This window comes from Taudactylus pleione, unplaced genomic scaffold (assembly GCF_031769625.1).
Source record: "Taudactylus pleione unplaced genomic scaffold, aTauple2 ptg000164l, whole genome shotgun sequence".
NCBI classification, from domain to species: domain Eukaryota; kingdom Metazoa; phylum Chordata; class Amphibia; order Anura; family Myobatrachidae; genus Taudactylus; species Taudactylus pleione.
The window spans coordinates 299231-317626 of NW_028284566.1; the positions used below are offsets into that span (position 1 = coordinate 299231).

At 43.6% G+C, this 18396-nt stretch overlaps 1 protein-coding gene across 1 annotated transcript in view; it reads right to left on the bottom strand.

Moving 5' to 3' along the window:
* SPAG16 (sperm associated antigen 16) overlaps nt 1-18396 on the bottom strand; it is an 826137-nt gene that overhangs the window by 274325 nt on the left and 533416 nt on the right. Inside the window, exon 12 of the mRNA XM_088475190.1 lies at nt 10138-10323. Within this exon, the coding sequence (XP_088331316.1) occupies nt 10138-10323 (186 nt within the window). The remainder of the gene's footprint in view (nt 1-10137; nt 10324-18396) is intronic.

The window sequence follows — 18396 nt, forward strand, 5'->3', positions numbered from 1 at the left end:
TTTGTCTGAGTGGATATCTGATACCTCCAGTTTGACGTTACAGGGTTTCTTGACTGAACGGGTGGGATTCTCTTTTACCCCTTTGTTATTTTTACTATCAGGCATGTCCACCTCTAGATTGCCCCCTCTATTGCGACAAGCTATGCTGATTTGGCGATATACCCATACTCTGTTTGAATGTTCTGGGACAGACGCGGACTCCCCCCTCTGGTTTAACAGTTCTTATGCTGAATTGTTCAAATTGTCTAATGACAATCTGTGGCTTTTAAGGGGTATTAAATCTATAGGTCAGTTATATGAGAATGGTCATCTTAAATCATTTTCACAATTACAAACTGAATTTGCTGTCCCCAATGTAGCCTTATTTAGGTATTTACAGTTACGACATGCTGTGCAGGCGCAGTTTACTGGAGCTGCTCCTATACTATCTCCATCTCCTGTTAAAACTCTACTTTCTGCCTTGGGGGTCTAGGGGTAGGGTATCCTGTATTTACGCGACCCTTAATAATAAATTAAACCCAGAGTTGCTTGCTCCCCTCAGGCTGAAGTGGGAAGTTGACTTTGGCCCCATCTCCGATGAGCACTGGCTACAGATCTTGGGTTCAATTAGTTATACTACTCCATGTATTAGGTATCAAGAGGTGCATTATTACGTATTGCACAGAGTATACCGTACACCTGTATCCCTGCACCGAGCTGGATTTAGAATGGACTCACTTTGTCCTAGATGTCAGGAAGAGAGTGCTGGTTTCTGGCACTTATTATGGAGCTGTCCATTAGTAAATGAATTTTGGAGGCAGGTATGGGGAGATATTTTGGTTACGGAACCTTCTCTGCCAGACTTTAGTCCTGTGACTGGATTTGGAAGAAACGCACTCCCCAGTACTCTATCGATATGTTATGTGTCTCTCCACAATGGCTAAAGTGATTGTGGCCCGCACGTGGTTTACAACTGACTTCCCCGTTCTACATAAGTGGAGAGCGTTGGTGAATGTTGTAATCAGACATGAAAGACATATGTTTAGGTCCCGCAATGCTATGAATACATATCACAAAAAATGGGACAGATGGTGTCACTCAGAATTGGGCAGAGCGAATGAGGCAGAAACTGACGTATAAATATACTGATTGGAGTCGAGTTGTATCTGGCTTACCTTGGGTTGTAGTGAATTTATAAATGTGTTCCCAATATTCTACTAATCAAAGTGTTATACCGATGTTATGTAATAACCTGTTTTTTTTTTATTGTTTTCTGGCAATTTGTACATTGCATGTTACGATGCAACAGTTGTATTCGTAATCATTTATAACCTTTTTGTCGCCGCAAAATAATCACACATGTCATGTTTGCTTATATAATGTTTATTTCAATAATTTTCTTCTCTGTTTATTGTAACAATGTAATATATTACAATCTACTCACGACTGTGTTTCAATATAATGATGATGCTATTTTGTTTTTGTTATTGTTTGAATGTTATGTTTATGGAAAACTTTCAATAAAAAACACCTGATTTAAAAAAAAGATTCCGCACATGTTTAGTGTTTTGTAATTCTGAACCCCCAAGCGTAGGTCCTGTTGGTTGGCTATGCTGTAGCCCTGTCCTGTGACCTATCATAAGGACCTCTGTTTTATCAGGGTTCAGTCGCAGCCAACTGGCACTCATCCACTCCTGAAGCTCAGCTAGGCAGCCATTTAGGGTTGTTATTGGGTCCTTTGTACCTGGAGCAAAGGACAGGTACAGTTGTGTATCATCTGCATAGCAGTGGTTCACCAGGCCATGACGTCTGATTATTTCACCCAATGGTAGCATGTATACTGCAAAAAGCATGGGAGATAGTTTAGAACCCTGTGGGACACCGCATGGAAGTGACACTGGTGATGAAGAAACTCTCTGTGACCTGCCAGTGAGAAATGATTTGAACCAGCTAAGGACTGTGCCATCCAGTCCACAGAAATTTTTCAGGCGCTCATTTAAAATCCTATGGTCCACAGTATCAAATGCTGCTGAGAGATCCAGAAGGATTAAGATTGAACAATCACCTCTGTCTCTTGCCATCAGAAGATCATTAGATACAATGAAACTTAACTTCTAAAATAAAGATACAGACAACAGTGTTGGCATTTAAAATTTTTGTCAAATTTATTTTTGACAAGTCATTTCATTTTAGACTATAAGTTAATAATAATAATAATGGTGATGGCACTAAAAGAACGCACAGGACAATAACAACCAAACAGCTCAAACAGACACACACACAAGCCAAGCATTGGTGATCAACTCTCCTTTACCTTCAACCACCCGTCCAGGTGGTATAGATATTTCCCGTCCAGGACACTTGGCTGTTACATTACTCCACTTCAGGAGAGCGCACCCACTAAGCCTAACTATTAACATAATCTAACTCCAAGTGCCGTTCTTTTGCGACACTCAAAACAACAATCAAACATTCAAACAAAAACGGGTGGGAGGATGGGAAAACTGGAACAAAGAGGCAGATCACACTACTTCTCCCCACTATATACACCTTAACTATTCCCCACAAACTAGTCATTGGCTGGCTATCAAAACTAAACTTAAAGTGGAGATAACCAACACCTTATTAAAATGGCAAGACTCCAAACACTCGTGGTTTAATATCCCTCAAGCTTAATTGTCAGCCTTCGCGCTAACATCTTTTTAAAAGCCATGCCATGGGTCAGTGGCGTCACAATGGGGGTACGATCCGCACCCGGGTGTCACCCGCCGAGGGGTGACACCAAGGTGCAGACTCCCCCTCAGTGACAGGAGCCGGGTGCGGCACTGTAGTATTAAGTGCAGCACTCGGCTCCTGACATTTGTGAGGGAGCCACCACTGCAACCACAAGGCAGTCCGCACCTCCCCTCCTGCACAGTGCACACCCAACTTCCCCCACGGCCCCACCAGTAAGAAGAACGGGACGACGGGGGTTCGGGCCGCGAGGCCACGCCCCGGTCCAGATGGACACGCCCACACCCCGTGAGGCCACGCCCATTTTTCGGCATCCAGCGTCCCTCCCCGCCCCGGGTGACACTGCGGGGAGGGACGCCACTGCCATGGGTTAATACGGCAGTGGATTGAATACCATCTCATTGTGTAATACTTCATTTACACATGTATTATGGCAATTGTTTGTGTACATTGTACCACATGGTGCAGCTGCAGCTTTTAAAAACATCACAGAGAAAACAAAATCCGTTAAGATGAGCTACATTATAATACAGTACATGCCATGATTGCTATCAGAGCAACAACAGGACTGTAGCATCATTTAGTTCATATGCAGATTCTCGCCTAGTGCTGGCTAGACTATTTTTTTTTAAACACTGTGTCCTTGCATGGAAGCCAAGTCTGTACATCTGCGCCTTTTCTGCAAATGCTTACACACGCACCTACGCACGCACACACACACACACACACACAAATTCTAAAAATGTACCACACACTTTCCATGTGTAGTATAACAAGCTGAGAAGTCACACAAATGCCTGATCAAAGTTTAACGTTCATATCTACGAAAAGGGCTGGCGTTCAGCAAAACAATTCTGGTGTCATTTCAGTAAGAAATGCTGGATTTGTATGAGCACTAAAAATGATGCGCTGCAGCATAACGGCACCTACTAAGCCCCTCCAAGGGGTACTGTGTGTAGCTACCTGTGTCCTAGGAGCAGACTTCCCTACCTTGTACGTTCTCTTCCCGGGAGAAGCCCGGGTAAGAGATGCAGGAGGGTGGGGTCTGATGAGTCGCATCATTAAGCCCTACCTCCTCGTGGTAAAATTGTCGTGATTGGCTAGAATTTACATAGGAGACGGGGGCCAAATGACGTGATTCATGCAGAATCACGTCATTAAGCCCCGCCCCCTACACGGAGGCACGGACATTCTCCTCATTCTGCCCACTAGAAAGGACAGAATGCGGGAGAAATGCCTACTCTACCGGGGGTGCGGGGGGGTTACCTGAAAAATCGTGAGAGTAGGCATGTATGGCTTGGAGGATGCCGCCCATCTCACCCATACTTTCTGCATTTAGAACATTTTCAGACGGGTTAGATGTAAGAAGACTTGTACTGAGGTACTATACACACAGTAACGCCACATTCTCCCAGATTGACAGTAGCCTCACATCTGTGTACTGTGCTTTGGAAACACTCACCCAGTGACAAACACAGGATTTCTAAAGGGGGGTTTCCAAATGCTTGATTTTACGATTGTGGCCCGTCCATGAAGAAGACATAATTAGCACTTATCCAGCTTTAATATGCTTCATACAAAGTATATTGTGTGCCATAATTCCAGCATATACAGGACCAGCAATCACAGTAACCCACTATATGTGTCATACATAGTGTACTGTGTGTCATAATTCCACCATATACAGGACCAGCGATCACAGTAACCCACTATATGTGTCATACATAGTGTATTGTGTGTCATAATTCCAGCATATACAGGACCAGCGATCACAGTAACCCACTATATGTGTCATACATAGTGTATTGTGTGTCATAATTCCAGCATATACAGGACCAGCGATCACAGTAACCCACTATATGTGTCATACATAGTGTATTGTGTGTCATAATTCCAGCATATACAGGACCAGTGATCACAGTAACCCACTATATGTGTCATACATAGTGTATTGTGTGTCATAATTCCAGCATATACAGGACAAGGGATCCAGGAGAAAACTAAAAGTTATTAATAACAGGGGTGGTTATAATAAGCCATTAGATGCGGCAGTAGGGCCATCCTGCCTGAGCAGAATGTTTCAGATGTGGGCACCATTCCAGAGCTTTGGAGCAAGTACAGGAGTCTGGGGGAGCAGCAGAAGAACCTAGCAATGTCCTGGACATATATGTACATATTGGTCTTCTTATGCACTGTATTAATAATTAAGCCTATATATGGTCTATAGCAGTGCAACCCTAACAGTGCATGTTTTCAGGATCCCCTAGGTACACAGGTGTATTCATTACTGCCTGACACATGTTAAAAGATCCACAGGTGGTGCTGATTGTTTTGTTTGTGATACTGAGGAGAACATGCAGCACTAGTAACATTCTATTATACAGTATACAATTATATTGTGGTCATTGTGTGGGATGGGTTTCCAGGCAACAGGAACCCCCCCCACACACACATACACACCCTGGGTATGCATATGAGGTGCACTTAAGGGGGGTATCCACTTAGCGATATACAAACGACAGCACGATTGCGACATTGCAATCGTGCTGTCGTTTGTATAGCTAGTGATGTGCCTAGACTGAACGTTCACTCGTTCAGTCCCGGCACATCCCTCATCCCCGCACATGCAGAACCTGACGAGATCGTCATGTTGACCTGCATGTACGGGCGATGTCGGAAACGACCCGCGGGCACGCGCATTGCGGGTCGCTTCCGTCCAAAACATCCCCGATGCATGCGCGATTTGCAAGCAATTGCACGATAACGACATCGTTATCGTGCAATCGCTTGTTTAAATCGCTTAGTGGATACCCCCCATTACAGTTTGTAGATGCTTCTTCCAATAAGAGCAGGCAAATGACATGACCGTTCCAGCAGGCTGGCCCATCTCACCAAGTCATTTTGCAATGTGCATCCAAGTGTACTCCGTACATGAATATCAATGCGGGCATACACCTTGGCTGAATGTTCCGTCACTGCCCTCGCCATGGATCACAGTGATTAGGTAAAAGGTTACCATGAGAAACCAACATGATTATGATTCATTATACTATATACAATTTGTGTTCTCTCTCATTTCCTTACAGCAGCAAACGCCATCTGTTAACTATAGGCAAAGCTTTGAAAAACTAAATATTTTGGGGGGTTGGTAAATTGACCAAACCACAGTTCATCTCATTGAGAATAATGGGGTCTGCTGTCTGCAGCTTTTTGTGCCTGATGCAGGAGATATCTCTCCGATCTACTGTGTTAGGCATTTGATAAATTACACAGATACTTAAAACTGCCTAATACATGCGGACACAGCCGTTTCCAAATAGTTAAAGGCTATATAAATAGACACCCAAGTTCGGTAGGGTGTGATGCATACTTGCCGACTATCTGGCTGCCCCTTCCGGGAGGGAGCAGCCAGATCGGCATCACAGGGGGGCGTGGCCAGCACACGGGGCGGGGCCGGACAAATGACAAGTGTTTGCGGGCAGGGCGGGGGCAGAGCCAGGCGATTGCATCATTTTGGCCCCGCCTCCGCTACACACTGCCAATATTACAGGCAGTGTGAAGCAGGGGGCGGGGCCAAAATGACGCGATTCTGCGTGAATCGCGTCACACCCCCCTGTTGCGGGGGTTTTACATGGAATTGCGGGGTAGATAGGAGGGGTCTGCAGCAGCCGGGAGGCTTGCCTGCCTTCCCAGGAGGTCGGAAGCGGCACCCGATTTTCGGGAGTCTCCCGACCAAATTTGGAGGGTAGGCAAGTATGGTGTGATGGCACATTTTACATCATCATGACTCGCCTCTAAGTGCGCAGTGACACAATATGTGGCACAGCACAGCACAGAGAGGTAGTAGCACGGTGACACTATTCAGTGCAAATTGCGTAATTAAGCCCCCGCCCCACACTCAATTCACTAGGGAAGAGCTAGGAATGCCGGAGGGTAGCCTCAATCTTCTGGAAGTCTGGGAGGACCCCCAAAAATTATTATATGTACTGTTTAAATCAATAAATTATAGCCAGTGGTGATAACCAACTTTATGTACAGTATATTACGTTGTTATAAGCTACAGCTGTCAAGTACGCTCCAGCAGGATATTCTGGGACTTATAGTTCCACAGCACCTGGAAAGCCACTATATAATTTCTGTTCCCATTTTTGTAATATTAAAAGATTGCAATACACACCCCACGCCAGTGCACCAAGTTATTATTATGCCCTAAAGGTTAGCTGTTTCCCTATCAATTGTGAAAGGCAGCTTTAAGCTCACGCCACTATATGTATTGGTCTGGTGCAGGCCTGGAGAGAAATGTTCTTTATGTTGTGAAGGAGCCGCGCGTTACCATACTATGAAATGAGCTTCTGGAAGAAATACGACATTGCTTTCAGCTGCTGAGGAGAGAGATTACGCTCGCTAGGGCCGTTATTTAGTGCCCATTTCTTATTTACTGTTTATCACAGGCCGTTGCGTGAGAGACGGTTGACGGTGCGGCTGTGATACGCTGCCGCTCACCTGTGGTATTATAAAGTTTTATTATGTTTTCTCGCAATCTTGCATTTGACGGATGACACTTACAAGCTCCCATTTGAACATCTTACTGAGCAGGAAGGGAGAAGAGAAAAGGTCATTACGGAAGTTGAGCCATTTTAACCTTTGCTGTCAAGAACCCGTGACATGGACTTGGTACTTATGACTGAGGCTGGGGTTGTGTCATCCACAGATGAGAAATGGGAACATGAGGATTTAGAATCTGGCATATTATCACCTATTAAAAGTAGGAGAGAGTAGCACTATATTACAGCTCTGGCCCATAGAGAGAATGTCAGGTTCTAAGGGGATAATGGCCCAATACAGCAAGATGAATAATTGTGAAAATAGAGAGAATGAGACACGTGTCACCTTGGACAGGGCTGTTTTCTCGTGTCCCAGTTATCGGTGTTACAGTCAGAGTAGTAACCCAGGACCAATCAGTAAACCTGTACATGAACGATCCAGCATAACACCGAGGGGTCTATTCAGCATTGCTTTTTTGACATAAAAAATACGGAAACTATGATTTCCGTATTTTTTTATGTAGCTCCCCTATTCAGCAATGAGATAATGGAGAAGATAACGCAATTATCTTCTCCATTCATTCCCATCTCGCTGAGTACCGCACTGTAGGGATCAGCCATTGATCTCTACAGTGCTTTAACACTTTTTGCTATTCAGCAAAGCAAAAAGTGTTAAATCACTCGGTAAATATTTCCTTTATATATCGCCATTTCAGAATGGCGTTATACGAAGGAAATACTTATATTTCCCGAAAACTACAGGGACAGAGGGAAGTTTTCCCATAAGTCCCTGCAGCAACTTGTAACCCCGCCCAGCCTCCGTCCCTGCTTCCCAGTGATCGGCGCCAGGTAAGTCACTCTAGAGGCTTTTAAACGCCCCGAAACTGATTGATATGTGTATAGTATACAGGCTTAGTTTATACTAGCCTGCATACATGTGGCTTTATACTAGCCTGTATACATGTATATTTATGTGCGATTATATTTAACATTTATATATAAATGTTAAATATAAAACCACTTAAATAGACAAGTATACAGGCTAGTATAAAGCCTGTATACAGAATCGGTATGAAATACCGCCGGCAGCATTTAGACATGTATTGTCAGGTAAGTGGCATAGAAAACTAGTTCATGTACACACCAGCGGAATGAGTGATGGACCCAAGGATAAGTCCAGTGTAGCTTAACCAGGCAGTGTGAGCAAATGATAGTACAGTCGTACTCACTATTACACTGGTTGACGAGCATGAAGTGGAACAGGGTTCAGACAGATCACCAACCGGTGACTGTCACTTGGATGCTGGATAGCAGTGTGGGTGCTGGAACAGTGGTATTGCGGGTAATAGGTCTCAGGAGCTAAGTATTGCGGGTAATAGGTCTCAGGAGCTAAGGGAGAGATGTCCGTCTCCCACTATGTCACTTCTACACAGTGGCAAGATGGCGCCTGCAGTAGTAGGATCTTGCAGCCATCTTGGTAGGGGAATAAAGTGTCATCCCCGAAGGAGCCATATTGAAGCCTGCTCAGTAGCACTCTCCTATTCTATCACTAGATCCCCACTGTAAGCACTGAAGAGCATGCAGGCGCTACTTAAATGACTGTTTTTATAATCCTGTGAGATGGGTGATTACTTGTTGAACAATTAGACAGATTGGGTAAATGGAATAAATAAGTCTTTCTTAACTTTGGCAGAAACACATCTTAAATGGCCAAGTGACATACAAAATAAAGACAACGAAGAGCTTCAAATATAATAGTTTAATACTCTGAGCGGCATGGGGCACAGTGATTAGCACTGCTTCTGCCTCACATCACTGAGACCATGGGTTCAATTCCAACCAGGGTACAATATGGGGCATATCCAATTAGCCACGAGGGTTTACCCCGTGACTAATTCTCGCATTGGTCGGGATTCAATTTAGCAGGGATTCCACGCGCGGGTGTCCCCGAGACCCTGCGCGCGAATCCCCGCTGTTGGACAATACCTCGCACCTCATGTTGATGAGAGGTAAAATCCACATCAATATGCCTTATCCCGCCTCACGCGAGAGGCTATAACACACTGTTTCTCGCGGAAACAGTGTGTTCACGCGCGAGAGCCGATTTAACTGCGCAGGGAAAAAGCTATTTTATTGAATAGCTTAACCCCGCAATGCGGGACATTCAAGCCACAGTTACTCGTGGGTGAAGTCCCGCGGGTAATTGAATATGCCCCTATGTATGGAGTTTATATACATGGGTTTCCTCAAACTACAAGAGATGCCTCCCACTAGCCAAACATTGAGCTTAGTGTACTAAATTTAGATGGTAACTTCCACTGTGCCAGGGATGGAATCGGTATGACATACCGCCGGACCTAAGGCCGGTGGACTAAATACCAACGCCGGAAGTTCCGGCAGATGGAGATCCATACAGCGCCTGGTGAGTATCCTAACCCTGCCTCCCCCCCCCCCAAGCCTAACCTCCCCACATAGTGCCTAACCCTAACCTCCCCCCAGGGATGCCTGACCCTAACCTCCCCCTTCCCCTAGCCTAATCCTAACCCTCCTGGGGAGTTCCCCCGGGTGTCCCTAACCGTAACCTCCCCTCCCCCCCCACGGCTGACAGGTCCCGATGCCTGGCTTACCTACGTTTGGTATGCCGGGTGGGGGGATTTCGGCATGGAGCGTGGGGCTGATGATAGGCGACGGTATTTAGACGCCTACCATTAGTCCCATGCCGGGAATTTCACAGTCGGGAAGCTGGCGGTCGGCATTTCGACTGCCGGCTTCCTGACTACATACAGTCAGGGACTAATACAAATGATTAAACATACAGTGCTGCATAATATGTTAGTGCTATATAAATAAAGGAAGGTTATTAATAATAATAATAACTCACCTGTTGAGATCCCATATTTTGCTGTTGTTATCCAAGGAGCAGGAAGCCAGGAAGTCCCCACATGTGTGCCAGGAGCAGCCCCATACCGCATGCGTGTGGCCTTCCAAGGTCAGAACACACTCAGACTTTGCAAAGTCCCAGATCCGGACCGTTGTGTCACCTGAAGATGTTGCAAGCTTAGTGCCGCTGTAAGGGAGAAGAAATTGGTACCTTGAGATCCAGAGGAAAAGTTACCACGACAGTCAGGAACATTCACAGGTCACGTGAAAAAAATTATTTAACATTAAATAAATAAATATTACAGCCAGAAATTAGGGGCCTCATTTATCAACGAATTTTATCATTTACAACAAGTGATAAAACTCGTTGCGTATGATAAATGGTGCTCCAGCCAATCAGCTCCCAACCTTTATTTTTCAAACAGATGACAGTTGGGAGCTGATTGGCTGGGGCACCATTATCATACACAACAAGTTCTATCACTCGTTGTAATGATAAAACTCGTTGATAAATGAGGCTTACAAAATCTATCACTCTGAGCTGAACCAAATAGTCAAGAGAATACAATTAGGAACTTGTGACATGAATGAAGCTTTTCTAACTATAGCTAAAAAAACCACAAAGCACTAAGGGGTCTATGTATTCATAGACAGATATAAGGTTGATTTTGTTTATCGGTGCCCATCGGCACAATCTAGCACTGACATACCTCTGGTACTGACTTAGAGCAGTAAAGTGTTAACCTATCGCTTTGCTGGGCACATGCGTGACCTAGCGAGCCGATTCAAGTATGTGCATTAGAACAGATAGCCCAGATGTGGGCTTTAAGTTTTGTTTATAAAGCAACAACAAAAAAAAAAAAAATACTATAACTGTAAAGAAAATTGTTAAAATTATTTAAAAAATAAAAATATTCCCGGTTGAAAAATGTTTATTCAAACAATGAAACTGTTTGTCCGCGAATTGTCTTCTGTGTTGCCACACTGAGATGGCAGTAACAGAACAAGTACTACATTGGTACCTTACCTGTAATAGCAGTGTTATCGCTGGTGGTGACCCTTTGATATAAAGGGCAAATCACTATCACCAGTGAAAATGCCAGCCATAGGGCTTCTCACCATACTGTATGCTAAATATGTGCACAAACCAAAAAAATATACAACAGGCAAAATATACTAACCAAAAAATAGACAACAATAGACCAAAAATTGATTTTGGAGTAAATGAAGCTGCTCATTCGCTGTTTGGACACATACCGTAGCTCACAATCTCTACAGCTACATTTATCCACCAGACAAAGACGTCTGATCTAGCCAAGTACTCGCTCGCAAATATTGGCTGGTATATTCTAGGAGTACGCACACACTGCAACTTTTAATACAATCTCATTGCGGCTATATACAGACAGTGACTTTGTACATTAACTACTGAGACTTTGTTTAGAGCCTTGATACGGCAAATTTATAAAATACCAGATACCGGATATTTGTTTAACTAAGGACCGACACACAATAGAGAAGATCTATATCCCTCCTGAACCATCAGACCTTTAGGGGGGTATCCAATTAGCCGTGATAACGATAAGTTTTCTCTGGCAAAAACTTTTCAGACCCATTGCACGAATTTGCCGCTTATTGTATGCACAGTATGTGCGCTCCCGTTTATCGTGCAAGCCTATTACAAAACCGGCGATAACACATTCGCACGATAATTCATGTCAGGGATGACATGCGAAAAGTACATATGAAAAATGGGGAAATCAGCCTGTACCCCAAAAAAAGTAAACTAATATTGGGTAACAGTATAGAAGTGTTTTATTGGCCATGATCAAAGGGTTTGGAGTTCAGAAATGGTGTCAAATGGCTGTTTTATGCATTTTTGTATAACAGTAAAAAAAAGATAGAAAAAGGTAATACTCTAGTTAAATTAGCGGTACATAAAATGGGGGTATGTATATTTTGAGTAATTTTAGGGCACTTTTAATTTTATGTTTTAAAATACATCTGCTGCAAAGCAATGCTTAAAACACCTGCCGCATCCATACAGCCCCCCAAAATACCTAACCCACCACTTTGAACCCATTTACCTGCACTTTTTACCTTTTCACCCCAAAAATGACATAATTATTTGCCCAAATAAGCCAATTAAAAAAAAGAGGGGGGGGGGGTCCCAGGGGTTCTGCACCAAGTCCTGACATTGTATGCCAAAAATGGGGATTGTGCACAACTTTTCACGTACACAGAGAAGGTGAAAACTAATTTGTGATAATTGCTTTGGAAGACTTCGGACCCGCGAAAACCGCGGCTAGTTGGATAGCACGATAACCATTTTTGGAGAAAAGTTTTCACAAGTGAAAACTTTTCGCAGGAAAACTGGTTATCGCGGCTAATTGCACACCCCCCTTAGTTATCTACTACGGGTTATTCTCCTGGACTGTTTTGATTGGCGATAACAACTACTTTTCCATGAAACTGCGACAATCTTATAAGTATTATATTCCGGATAATTCATTCTAATCCATGCAGAAGGGTTGCAAGAGAAACTGGACATACAACCCCCACCCTTCCGCCTTCCTACCTGGGAAACACACCCCTGTAGTACATGTATGAGGTGTACCAAGAGTCTGAGTATGAGGGGGATATACTTAGAGGCCCAAGGGCAGTACAGGGAAATGGAGGTGGATTATGGAGTTGAAGGCAGGAAAAAAAAAGAATAATTGCTTCATCGATTGAATAAAAGATTAAAAAGAGAAAAGACCATAAAATAATATGTTAATAGCCAAGGATTCCCGATAAGGGTGGCAAGAGAACCTGCACATACTAGCCCCCCTACTCCCTAATTGGGTAACATACCCCTGCAGTACATTTATGAGGTGCACCAGAGTCTGAGTATGAAATTATGTTATATTTGTTAACACACAAGTTGTATATTAAGAATTTTTAACAAACTGCCTCACAGCGCTCCTAGTAATGGTGGCACCCTAATGACTATTTTGTAACACAGTGCCTGAACACACAACATAGTGTCTTACAACACTTCTGAGAAGGAAACCCTAATGATGTTATTTTTTAACACAATGCCTGAACACACAACACAATGTCTCACAGCGATCCTAATAATGGAACCCTAATGACGTTATTTTTTAACAAAGTACCTGAACACACAACACAATGCCTCACAGCGCTCCTCATAATGGCACCCTAATGACGTTCTTTTTAACAAAGTGCCTGAACACACAACACAGTGCCTCACAGTGCTCCTAGTAATGTCACTCTAATGACGTTATTTTTTAACACAGTGTCTGAACAAACAACACAGTGCCTCACAGCGCTCCTAATAATGGCAGTGGCACCCTAATGGAGCTTTTTTTTAATAACAGTGCCTCTTTAACACAGTACTCCAAATGGGTGCTTTTTTAACACAGTGCCACCCTATGGCTTTTAAAAAATAACAGTGCCTAAAGAGCACACAGTGCCTCACAGTACTCTTATGGGACCCGAGTTTTTCTTTTTTAATAACACATTGTCCCTTTAACACAGTTCGCCTAATGGCTTTTTCTTTTTTAACACAGTGCCTGCCTGAATCCCTGAGCTCACAGCACAGTGCTCCTAATGGCATTTTTGTTAATCACACAGTGCCCCTTTAACACAGTGTTCCTAATGGCATTTTTTGGTGAATGAAAATGACTCATAGAGGGGTATTCAATATGAAACGTTAACTTCACTGTCGAAGTTAACGTTTCACATTGGAGTTTTTTTCTGCGTTAACACACAAGTTGTATATTAAGAATTTTTAACAAACTGCCTCACAGCGCTCCTAGTAATGGTGGCACCCTAATGACTATTTTGTAACACAGTGCTTGAACACACAACACAGTATGGTGCGCGCTCCCGCTTATCCCCGTATTCAATATAAAATTAACGAAAACGGGAAACTCCGAAGTTGGATTTGCGTAAAGTTACGATTTTTTCCTTAAAATAATTGTAAGACCCCCCTAAAGTCGGGGATTTAAATAGCCGCAGCAGGTGTTTTTTCCCGACAATGAAGTGATGCAGAAGAGCACTTAGGTTATTTTTTTCGTTTTTTTAAGTGGTACCATCAAATTTGGGGTACATGAAAATGGGTAGTAGCATATTTTGGTGTCCCTAAAGTATTTTTTTTTAAATTCTGCATTTGTGCACCTGCCGCTATAATTCTATTCTAGAAAACATCTGCCGCATACTTGCAGAATAGCCCTGAACCTATTTACCTATTGTTTAACAATTTTTTTCCCATTTTTGTTTTTGCACCCCATTTTTTAAATTAATTTTTTGGGGTGTCCCTATTTTATTTTTAAACTTTTTTTGACACAGTCCTTTTTTAAATGTCATTCTCAGGAGTGCAGGCTATTTTTTTAAGCCTGCACCCCTAAACCCCAATTCTGCACTTTTTTTCGACACCTATTCAATGGTGAAAAGTTATCACTTTTTTATCAAAGACTTGTCAAAACTGCGATAAGTCTTTGAAATTGAATAGGGTGTAAAAGTAAAACCTGCGATAATGACGTCATAATTGCGATATTAACGCAAAAACGATGTTACCGCACCCATATTGAATACCCCTGATAGTGCTGCAGCCCACAGTCCACACCCACTCCACCCCCAAATCCTGTGTGAAATGGCGCCTGATCACAAGGGAGGGACTTTTATATGCAATCAAAAAAATGCGATATCTGACGCCGGGAAGATGATGCAATCCAAAAACTGTGATATCAGGCACAGGGAAGATGACATTTTGCCTTGTTCCTCACCTATTTTCCAGAAAAAATTGTCCTGTATATATATAATATATATGTGTGTGTGTGTGTATATATATAAATATATATATAATATACAGTATATATATATATATATATATATATATACAAGCGTGTATATATTGTGACACAGTCAGAATAGGGGTTCCCTCTCCTGGGTAGAAGGACTCCTTTCTTACACACACCCACAGCAGCTGGGAAGCAGCACACCAGTCTGATGTGAGTACAAGCTGGTCGGCGCCAGTCTTTATTTGTACAATGTCAGAAATAACATAAAGAAAACATAAACATAAATCCTAGCCCTGTCGGGGCACTAACTTCACAGGTGGTTCCCTCACTACCAGAACCTGGCAAGGCCTAATGCCCTCACCAGCAACAAAGGCACAGCACAACACTCACAGGATAGGTTTTTCCAGTGTCTCTGAGCAAACTCCCTGTCTGCTCTCCCAGGTGAGACACTCAGCCCTAAACACACAAGGCTTATATTGGCCACTCTCAGGTGGGAACCCTAACAAGCCTGTTACCAGGCTGCGAGAACCAAAACCTGGAGTGGCCGTGGGTGGAGCCCTCCCTCTCCTCTCACCCACAACCCCCAGGTCCCAAACCGGCTTTTCAAAAAGCCGAGACTCAAGCCTGCTACACTGCAGACTTTCTCCTGGGGGTTTAGAACACATAAGACAGGAATCTGGGACAAATGTACCTGCCACAGACCACTTTACCAGTGATCCTATCACAATATATATATATATATATTATAAGTACAAACACGTAGATATAGGCGGCACTCTCAGTGTATATGAAAAAAATACTAGAGGATTCCCAGCCTCTTGCTGGGAATCCTCTAGTATTTTTTTCATATACACTGAGAGTGCCGCCTATATCTACGTGTTTGTACTTTTGATATCCATCTGGGGAAGGCACCCAGCACTTTTCTACTATATACAGCGAGAGTGCCGAGCGTGTTTTGGAGGCTATATATATTATATATATATATAAACATCGGAATGTAAGTCCGCACACTCCCACAGGTGGGTGCAGGATTAAATTTGTATCACACGAAAAAGTGTCTAAAAAAAGACAATCCGCACTCCTAATATTATGCAAAAAGTAAACAATCAATGAGCGAAAGCTATTCTCACTATATGTAGCGCCCCTGGAAGAAGGTGAATATCAGCACCGAAACGGCTGCCGGGCGTTGGCTGCCGGGCCACTGCCATTGATCTGCCTCTCTCTGTGAACATGTTTGGGATGATAAGTACCCTGAACCCTATTAACATGCACTCTCTTAAGCACTGATGCACTTTTTTGCTGTTTTCAATTCTATGGCTGCTGGAACACATATATTGAGAATACCTTTCGCTCAGTGATAAATGTTTGCTTTTTGCATAATATTAGGAGTGTGGGTTGTCTTTTTTTAGACTGTTTCACATATATATATATATATATATATATATATATATATATATATATACATACACAGTATATCTATATATATATATATATATATAATATATATATATATATAATATATATATATATATAAAATATTATTCTTTACTAGCACAGTGATGTTGTTTTGAGGTTATACTTGCCTCCAAAGGTCCAGTATTGGTGAATGTCGCATAGTGTGTATTGACATAGAAACGGCTTGCATGTAATTCTAAGTTTGCGTTCTGCTGTAATGATAACATGGAGCGCGGTGCACACAATCTGCCATGTCAAATCAGCTTCAAGAAAAGGGAGACAAAATTGTTTTTCCTCCTGTTGCCAGCAGACTTCATTTCATATAAAACTATTTTTGTTTCTATTTGATGTGTTTCATTGCAAAAGAAATGTTGATTCGTTTTATTTACAGTGAAGCAGATGGCCATGGAAGCCAAGCATCACGGCAACGTTTATTTCAGCCGTAATGTGATTGTTCTGCCTCATTCTTTTGGCACAGCTGACGTACCCAATAATAAGTGCACAGCAGCCCACACATTCCTGCGCATGATTGCGTCTCTGCGTCACAAGTTATCCTTGCAGTCTTTCATTAAAAACTGGCATATAGATGAGATTTATTTCCCCAAAGGGTGAAGCAAGTAAGTTTTAATATAAACTACAGTTTGCGAGTTACTATGACGATTTAGATGCCAGTTACAGATATGAAGATGTCCTTCGCGGCACTGCTGCAATTATAGGGAAATGGGAAGCATGATTTTATGAATTCTCAGCCAGTAAATTATTATAAACATGAAATATATCAGCAGCGGATCTGAAGCTTCCAAGTTATAAATTGCGTCCTGGCTCCAGCACTGAGCGCTGCATTCTCTGTGCTGTACGAAACACTTCTACTCACGTGAAACAATGCTGGAGGATCCAAGACAATGGGGGTAGAATATACTGTAGATAGAGGGCAATGTGGTAACCCCTGTCATATTTCCATTACAAGTGGCTAGAGGGTATGCAGTCGGGAAGTCGGCGGACCTAATCCCGACAGCCGGCTTCCCGACTGTCATATCCCGGCAAGGGTCTAAAGACAGGCGTCGATATGCCAATGCCTGTCGTTAGACATACGCCGGGAGCCCAACGCCCGGCATCCCGATCGAAGGGACGCCGAGCGCGGATAGCTGCAGGGAGGGGAGGGGTTGGGTTTAGGGTTTCCGGGGGGGACTTAGGGTTAGGCACCCCCTGGGAGGTTAGGTTTAGGCTAGGGGAAGGGGGGGGTTACCGTTAGGCAGCGGGGAAAGGGGGGTTAGGTTTAGGCACTTAAGAGGGGAGATTAGGATTAGGCACTGGGGGGGAGGTTAGGGTTAGGCACCCCCCGGTGGACTAAGGTTTAGGCGGCGGGGAAGGGGGGGCTAGGTTTAGGCACTTAGAGGGGGGATTAGGGTTAGGCACTGGGGGGGACTAAGGCACCCCTAAGGGAGTGGGGAGTCCCACATTAGGGGGTAGAAATAGGTTAGTATATACTTACCTATGACGATCGGGATTTCCTCCTCTGCCAGGATGCCGCTGTCGAGATTCCAACCGCTGGGCCTGGGTTCGGCGGTAAATCATACCGAATCCAGCTAGAGATACAGTCATGCTGGCCATTGTAGTTCCATCATTTGAATGCAATAAACTGTACAATTACCAGCAATAATATACACTGATCAGGGCTGGCTCCAGGGGGAGCCGCGCCCTGTGCATAACAGGACCAAGGGGTCTGTTAACCGCGTGCGTCCGAAAATGGGGGCATTGCCTAATTACTATAGACCAAGTCCCTTAAATGACGTTATTTGGGGGCGTACCCGTATGGCACGCCTCCAGTTAACGTCAGGTTGGGGGCAAGCCCAGCACTACATCAGTAGCTGGGCTGCCCCCAGCCCTCTTCCTGCACTGAATGGATGCCACATGCATCCATTTCTCTTCACCGCACAGGGTGCGTCCCGAGGGTGGAACAGCGGGGCAGTGCCTGAAAAACGGGACTGTCCCGCTGAAAT